The following is a 9467-nucleotide window of genomic DNA, read 5'->3' on the forward strand; positions in this document are numbered from 1 at the left end:
GGTTCTCAAGCAACACAAGTCATTGCATTTCTCAAGTATCAGAATTCAAATATTTCTTTCATATACAATTAGTCCTTTGCACTATTTGTTGTGTTGAGCAACAGAATACAATGGGTTTCCGCATAGCAGGTATTATTAGACGGGCATCATTTTCTACAACCCAAGCAGCCTCCAAGAGGGTTGAAGTTCCCAAAGGCTATCTTGCAGTTTATGTTGGTGATAAGATGAGGCGGTTCATGATTCCAGTATCATACTTGAACCAACCTTCATTTCAAGAATTATTAAATCAAGCTGAAGAAGAATTTGGATATGATCATCCAACTGGTGGTCTCACAATTCCATGTCAGGAGGATGAGTTCCTAAATGTCACCTCTCGCTTGAATGAGTTGTAAATCATGTTAATGGAGACTGAGATAGATTAGATGAGACAAATTTTTACAGTAGGCACATTCTTTTATTGTAAAGGTTTTCCATTTTCTTTCCTTGTATGATTCCAAAGGAAGATGAATGAGAATACAACACAAGACATAGTGTAAACACTTTTTTCTTTTGCCAAATCCCAACTAATTTTAAAATTATTATCAAATTTCAGTGGATATATATCAGGCTATCAGCATATATTAGAGATTAATGGTTGGTACTGCTGCCCTATTTTAATTTCAATATACGTCCTTGATCACAAACAAGGAATCCATAACACAATTGTCATGAAACAGAATTAGACACTTGTTGCTACAATTTTTTTATAATTCATGGCTCATTGAGTTCCTGCTTTAAGGAACACATAGTAACTATCTTCAGTTATACTCCCTATTGTTCTACTACCCTTTATCACCATAAAATCATTATAATTTTCCAAAGGTCATCATTTTTTCTGTTTTACAACACAATCAGCACCAGTACATGGATTACTAGTTGTTTCTTGGACAGAAAAGCATGGATAATTACTATTGTATTGCCCCAAAATTTAACAGCAATGGTGAACAGAAAATAAGAACTCAGATCCACAGTTTCAATGAATAGTAAACAGTTGATATATTATCCAGGCTTATTATTTCTCCCTTTCCAAATTGTCTTTTTTTATTATATTACATTGAGAAATTGAATCTCTGGCTTCAAAAGTCTAGATGTATAAATATTTTGGGATGATAATTTGATAGTCAGTCATAATTGTTGCATACCAAGACCTAGTGTTTTGCTTCAAGACGACGTTTTCTTTATTTGATTTGAAGACTTTAAACCTATGCTTCTTGCACTGCAAGGTCATAGTTTCATCTTATATAAAAGACATAAGTCATAGAAAAGCATTGGCTCTTTGACTTCTACAGATATAGGGTTATAGATAATAAGTCATACCATACCAGATGTCAATGGTATAAGAGAAAGCTTTTGCCATAGGAGTTGGCCCGTGTTACTCAAGGGGAAAATAAACCTTTAATGCTTAGTCCATTGTTATTTTGCACCTGCAATAGCAGGGACGGTGCTTCATGGGTGATTCCTTGGAACCTCAAAAATATTAATTTCATAGGTATATTAATTAATAAAATATATTTTAACTTCGTCCCAAATAAATCTATCTTTCTCCCAGATCCTAGGAAAATACTTTTGCTCTACCCTTGTTAGGAATGACATGTTCTGTGCTTGCTTTTAAATTTATCAGAAAATAGTTTTTTTTAACAGAAATCAACCTTGCTTGTACAGGGAAAGGAACCTTCTTAGTAATAAACAGAAAACATAGAGGAGATGCATGATCAGTTAAATATATTGCCATTGCACACATAAAATTATATACTGTGATTTTGTCAATTTGATGGTCTTTCTTTTCCGTATTTCTTCAGAAAAGGAGTTCTTTACAAGTTGAGAAGATGCCTAATGTACAAAAATGTCACTACTAATCTATGTCAGCCTACTAAAGTGTGAGTTTTATTGTCCATTTAAGCAAGAAGTTAAACGTTGGAAGACATCTTTGCTTCAAGGAATTGTGAGACCACCCATGGGATGCCATACCCAAACTCTTCCTCGGCTAGACTCAGCAAGTCATGGAATGAAGGTTGGTTCAAGTATGACACAAGGATTACAAACTGCTTCATTTTCTCTCCAACATAGACTGCAAGGTAGCCCTTTGGTGCATCCCCTGCTTTTGATGATACTTGATTGGCTGCAAATAATGCCTTTTTGATACCAGGTAAACGAAAATCCATTGTTGTATTGATTGTTTTATAGACTTGAGAAGAAAATGGTTTGAGAAAAGTCTTGAAAAACTTTGAATGCTTTTGGACGCGAATGATTTGTGTTGGTCCTAAATGCTTGAGGCCATGAATGTGTGTGTGTGTGTGGATAAAAGGATATGTAAGAAATCACTAACTACATGAATTATTGGTGAAGGAGGGATATGAGATTTGAGTAATGGGACCAAATGAAAGACAAGGTATATGGTGTTGTCTTGGAGGACTTATCTTAAGAATCAGTCTAACATGTTATAGTAGATAATGCAAGTCCCACCTTCTGTATCTTTGAAAAAGAAAGTCTAATTGGATCATGTTGACACTGATTGAGGGTGGTGGGGACCAGAAACTTCATTTATGTGTTCAATATTGGTTCTCTTCGTATCTCTGAACACTATTGCAGAGAGCTATTAATCTGGTCTGCTTAAGGTTTACTGGTTGCTAACTGTCACTATGATATTAGTCGATACATGGTGGAATATTTATATATATATAGAGAGAGAGAGAGAGAGAGAGAACTGTCATCTTATTTAAAGAAGCAGGAGGCGTGTCTAAAGCATGTCCACCATTGGATTAGCTATATCACAATGCTTGAACAAACTTTAGGTGTCAGGTGCGTAATTTGTTTGCCATTACCTAAGAAGGTGGGGTATACACTCCCATTGAACTTCCTAATCCTTCAAACAGATCTCTGAGATAATACCATGTGATCCTTTGTCCCTAAGTAGACCCCACCATGGCCACGACAAAAAGTAATCCATTGTTGAATTGGATTCAGAGGCACATAGAAACTATATATACACTATTTCTTGGGTTCTCAGGGTACCCAATTCATTGCATTCCTCCAGTATCAGAATTCAAATATTTCTTTCTTTCATATTCAAGTCCATTGTACGGTTTGTTGTGAGGAGCCAGAGAAAACAATGGGTTTCCGCATACCTGCTATTATCAGACAAGCATCGCTATCTACAACCCAAACAGCCTCCAAGAGGGTTGAAGTACAAAAAGGCTATTTTGCAGTCTATGTTGGAGATAAGATGAGGCGGTTCATGATTCCAGTATCATACTTGAACCAACCTTCATTTCAAGAATTATTAAGTCAAGCAGAAGAAGAATTTGGATTTGATCAGCCAACGGGTGGTCTCACAATTCCATGCAAGGAGGATGAGTTCCTAAACATCATCGCTAACTTGAATGAGCTGTAAATCATGCTAATGCAGTCTGAGATCGACTAGATTAGGCAAATTTGTACAGAAGGCATATTCGTTTATCGTAAAGATTTTCCATTTTCTTGTATAGTTCCATTGGTAGTTGGAATGTGTTCCCAAATGAGAATACAACACAAGACATTTGTTTTTTGACATTTTTATTTTGCAGAATCCTTACCAATTTTAATTTCCTTATCAAATTCTAGTTAATATATATCAGGCTATCATCAGCATATATCTATTTATAATAATATATAAAAGCTGAGCTATTTCATATTACGTTGTCATGTCAGCGAACATGATGATGTGGAAGAAGAAGAACATTCTTCTATTGAGTGATACTCACAATCTTCCAAAACCCTATACAATACATTTCAATTGAGTGATACTCACCTCCAGATGCCCCAGTCTTCTGCATTCCCTTCTACGTACCTGTTTTTCATCTCAAGATTTTTCACATACAACTTTGTCCTCTCCCAGATCTTCGGCGCAGAAGAACCTTTTGAAATTCGATCGCTTCATTCATTCTACGTTCGCGATTATGATGATGATACTATAGCAGTAGTATTTCGTGAACCATATTCACATCAAAAACCGAATCGCATGACCTCCAATCACATATGGCAACCGACGATAACCTCAATCAGACGGATTTGGGGTTGTGCGAGCCTCTTCGCATCAAACCCTGAATCGTACGACACTCCACGAAACCTCGGTCAGACTTTCTGAATCACATGACACTCGAGGAAAACTCGGTCAAATGAATTTGGGGATGTGCAAGCATCTTCACATGAAAGACCGAATCGCAGGACACTCTCCCAATCGCAGACACTCCATGAAACCTCGGTCAGACCCTCCAAATCGTGCGACACTCGACGAAAACTCGGACAAACGAATTTGGGGATGTGCAAGCATCTTCACATGAAAGACTGAATCGCAGGACACTCCCTGAATCGCATACTGCATTGTATAGTGAGAGCCTCTCCACAATCGCATACTTTAAAGTTTTGGTCCTACACACAGGTAAGACTTTTGATACTGAGTTTTGTTGATTTATAGTTTCACTTTTGTGATATATTTATTTTTCTAATGTGTAGATTTTCCCATTGATAGATGCAAAAATATGAAAAGAGGATAGACAGGGCAAAAGAACAATATAACTTAACTTGGAAAGAAGAAGGAGATTAGCAAAAAGGTGCATCCAAATGATGGTATGTAAACAATTTATATTTCTTCATATGAAAAATGTTTTTTTTATTAAGTTGAAATTCAAATTCGAATTAGTCATTGGAATTTAAATTCAAATCTAATAGACATAAGTGTTATTTTTGTCCTCTTCTTTACTATTGTCATTTTATAAGCCGGAAACCAAATAAACAAACAAGTACGCACACACACACTTGTGTAAAAGTTGAACTGTTAGTGTTTTATATAATTTTAAGTGAATGTGAACTTTTGTTAGGCTTAATTAATAAGGTTGATGAATTTGTGTCTTCAGAATGTTCCTTTGTTTAAATAATCACATTGCCTCACTTTAGGGATACATGTAGACATTTTAAAATATATTGTTAGTCCTTGGTTGACAACATGGTCCGGGAGAAAAATAAGCATAAGAGTCAGAGGTATATATAACTCAAAGGCATCAGATCAACATTTGAAGGTGTATCACCCAGAAACTTAAAATACGCTAATATTAACAAATAAAGTCATTATATATTTTTGTTAATTTATTTATCTCCATATTTGTTAATGTATATGTTGCTTCATGAAATTTCATTTCACCTCCTTAATTTCATAAATTCTAATAATAGGTCCAAATGTAGCAACACAACTTTGCCTCTTCCAAGTACATTATACAATCATGGTTACTTAACTCACCTTCCTCTTTTAGAAGAGAAAGCTCTTAATACAAACTTGCAACTACAATCTACAAGAAAGTTTTTTTCTAACTCAACTTTATAGTTAAACAATATTTTTCACAATATGAATAAATTTTAACTTAAATAAGATATGCTCTTAATTATTCATTGCCTAAAGGTAAAAAAAAAAAAAATTTAAGGAGTTGGTTATGAATATCACAATCTTTTTTCAATATTAAGATAATTGACCAACGTGACAGAGGTCGTGGAGATGTTTGACCATTTGGTTAGCCAACGGCAGAAGCATCAAGAGGGAGAGTAGTTATGAGAATAATTTGATATGATGAAACACCTATTTCAAGTAATTAATCTCCTCTCATCTTGTAGCTATTTGATATAGTTTAAATTATTTTTTTTATAATAATACAAATAAATTATTTAAATATTCTTTAACTATAGTGAGCAACTGAGTGTCAATTTTTTATCCCCTATTTTCATAGCAAGGTAATGTGCATTATATTATATTTTACCATGACAACCTAACCATGATTAGCATGACACAAAACTTGCATAAATGTTACTTTTAAATGAATATACAATATCATGGGTGTGCTTGCTAATATGATCTAATTTTAATATTTTGGCATATGATACTTCATGAGTGGCTGATGTTCAGCTATTGGTTTGGCCTATTGGTCTTTCACTACCTTATGTCAAACATGAATTTATGATTATTTTGTAACTTTAGGAATATATGCTATGTCAAAGGTGAATTTATGATTATTTTGTAACTTTTTCTGTAATTTAATTTGGACTCAAGCATGCACTATAATTGATTAGTGTGTAACGGAAGTATGTAGCAATCACTTTGTGTATAATTAGTATTAATGTTATCATAACATTAGACCATGTTTGATCATGTTGTATGCAACTTAGTAACCATGCTCCTTCTCTTTTCTTTTTGTTTTTGTTCTAACAAAATACATATATGAAAACTAAAGCATTTTCCAGCGCATCCACCACCATGGTTATCAAGTTAATCACCTAGAGTAGCCTGGACTTTGGCTCAAGCTCCTACTGTAACTCTTGCTTCTGCTATAACTCCTACTTCGGTTGCAGCTTCTTGATGCATAAGGTGATCTATAGTATGATCGATTCCTATACTTTCTATCCTTGGTGAGATTGACCTGAATCATAATAAAGGTGAGTATAAATATTATAGATCATCAAAAATGAAATTTTAGCTAATGTAATAACAAACCTGTAATGTCGTCTTTGTCTTGGAGGACAATAGTCTGGGTTAGGTATCACCCAGAAACTTAACATATGTTAATTTTAATGAATAAAGTCATTATATATTTTTTGTTAATTTATTTATCTCCATATTTGTTAATGTATATGCATGCTTATTATATATGTTGCTTCATGAAATTTCATTTTGCCTCCTTAATTTCATAAATTCTAATAATAGGTCCAAATGTAGCAACACAACTTTGCCTCTTCCAACAAGTCAAAAGGTACATCTTTATCATCTGATGAAGAAGTTTATGAAATCTCACAAACTCATTTAAGAAAAAAGGTAAATGAAGAAGATGGCACAACTCAAAGTCCAAGGCTACAACTATCCAAGTCAAAAAATGTATCTTCATCATCAAAAGAAGAAGAAAGTCCATTAAAGAAAAATGTGAAAAAAAATTTGTCATAAGCAAAAGCTCCAAGCTACAAGCATCCAAGAAGTCAAAAGATGCATCTTCATCATCAAATGAAATTTATTCAATCTCAGAAAGTTCATTAAGGAGAAAGGCGAATAAATAAACTGTTCTAATATCCTCTAATGATGAAGAGTCAATCTTACTTGAAAGTTTAAAAAGGAGCACACCAAACAAAATAAAATTCAACAACAGGTCGCCAGCAAAAAGAAATAAATACAAAAAATCTATTTAAGCAAACAATATATGGAGTTTTATTAGCATAATTTTTATGTGTTTTAACATTATGGTTGACTATTTTTCTTTCATTATATATATTTCACATTATGTGTTTTAACATTATATGTTTTATTATGTCAATTTCACTTTATTCTTAATTACTCTTATAATATTTATGCATAATACTTTCTTTTACTTTCACGTAACTCAATTTTAGTTGAGTGATCATACTCTAATTTTAAAATATTTCCTTATAAATATATGGATAAATATAAATTATCTTAATTTATACATAATTTTTTTTAACTCATTTAACTGTCAATGATATAAAATATCATTAAGAATTATATTTTTAATTTTTATTTATCAATCAAATTATTTATTTAAATATTTTTAAAAATTATTTATAAATCCGTGGATCGTGCGGGTCTATGTCTAGTTAGAGATAAATGCAGTAACTCTATACGAGATATTGACAAACCTTTATAATGGTGGTTATTGATGCGCTATTTTATTTTCAATATATGTCCTTGAGCTAAACAAGGAACCCACATAGTAACTATCTTAAGTTAATTTACGATAATTCGTTGATCATTCAGCTCCTGCTTTGAGCACCACATAGTAACTATCTTAAGTTAATTTAGTACTAGCTCCCTCCTGTTCTATTATCTCCGCAAAATCTTTATCATTTTCCAGGGTCATCAATTTTTCTGTTTTCCTAAACAAGCAGCACCAGCACATGGATTATTAGTTGTTTCCTGGGCAGAAAAGCTTGGATTATTACTACTATTGTATTGCCCCAAAATTCACCACAGAAATAGAACAAAGATTTATCCACACAGTTTCAATGAATAGTAAATAGTTGTTGTCTTACCCGTGGGCTATTATTTCCTCCTTTCCAATTCATTTCCATTTATTAAATTTAAATTGGGAATTTGGATCTCGGGCTTCCAAGTCCATCTGTATTACTGTAAAAAATTTGGGATGATAATCTATGATATAAATATTAGTCAGTCATAATTGTCACAGATCTAATTAAACCTATTAACTTTGCATTAAGGCAACTTTCTATTTATTTGGTTTGAAGATTTTAAACCTATGCTTCTTCCATTGCAAGGTCCTAATTTCATTTTATCCAAAACAAAAGTGAGAAAATCATTGGTTCTTTAATTTCTCCAAATAGGGTTATAGATAATAAGCCGTACCATACGTCAATAGTATGAGAGCAAACTTTTGCTATAGGAGTAGGCCAGTATTATTCAAATTAAAGGAAAATGTAAACCTTGATGTTAAGTCAATGGTTATTTTCCACCACCTTGCATTCGCAGACAAGGTTCCTTGTGTGATTTCGGCCTTGACACCTCCAAATTTTAATTTCCTATGTATATTTATTAATGAAATATATTTAAAATTTGTTCCAAAAATATTTTTTTTGTTTTTTAATATTTAACGTAACTACACATCTAGATAGATGATCAGTTTAACTGGAAAAACTTGCATCATCACTTGATCCACGCTCAATGAGAGATACATATACAAGATGTTATTCTTATTTAATTATATAATATAATATATGGATAAAATTCGATCTCGTGTCAGGCTAAGTTCCATTGAGTAGTGATCACCATGGACCAAGACTTGAATTTTTTATGTTTCTCTTTTATATTTGACTTTTTCTCTATATTAGTATTAATTATTATATCACTCATTTTATTTTGTTGCCTCTCTTCTTTTCCTATCTCTCTCTTATTTATAAAAAAAAATGGTGTATAAAAATATGGAAAAATACAATTACTCTACTAGTACTAGCCCTCCTTAAACATAGAAGGTACGTAACGATACAAATTGAAAACAAAACAAAAATAACTATATTTTATTGAAATTATTTATAGAATTAACAGTTTTCTTTCAATTTCATGCATATAACTAATTTATTTAAATTAATAACATATTTTAAGTTTTAACTAATTTCTGATTTAATATTTACGTTCTTTCATAATTTTTTTGTCATATAGGGAGCACCCTTTAATTTCTCCTTTTCTAGAACAAGGGGAGAAAATCAAGTTTATAAATGAAAATAATCCTCACTTTTTTTACTTTATCAGGATCAAGAAAATAATTTTCCATTTATCTTTATAAATATTTAAATATTTTCACATTGATAAATGAAGAGAAAATGTGAGAAAAATGTTCATGATGTACGAAATTTCTCATTCAGATGAACATTTTTTTTTTACAGTTGCCCAA

The 9467-nt window shown here is 32.3% G+C and overlaps 1 protein-coding gene across 1 annotated transcript; it reads left to right on the forward strand.

Annotated features, from left to right (window-relative positions):
• Nucleotides 1-3565, forward strand: LOC114424996 (auxin-induced protein 10A5-like). The gene is made up of 2 exons (XM_028391708.1): nt 1-365; nt 3137-3565. The coding sequence occupies exons 1-2, from the start codon at nt 111-113 to the stop codon at nt 3428-3430; spliced, it is 549 nt and encodes a 182-aa protein (XP_028247509.1). The 5' UTR covers nt 1-110; the 3' UTR covers nt 3431-3565.
• Nucleotides 3566-9467: the final 5902 nt, after the last annotated feature.

The sequence above is a fragment of the Glycine soja genome, chromosome 9 (genome assembly GCF_004193775.1).
Source record: "Glycine soja cultivar W05 chromosome 9, ASM419377v2, whole genome shotgun sequence".
In the NCBI taxonomy this organism is placed as follows: Eukaryota; Viridiplantae; Streptophyta; class Magnoliopsida; order Fabales; family Fabaceae; genus Glycine; species Glycine soja.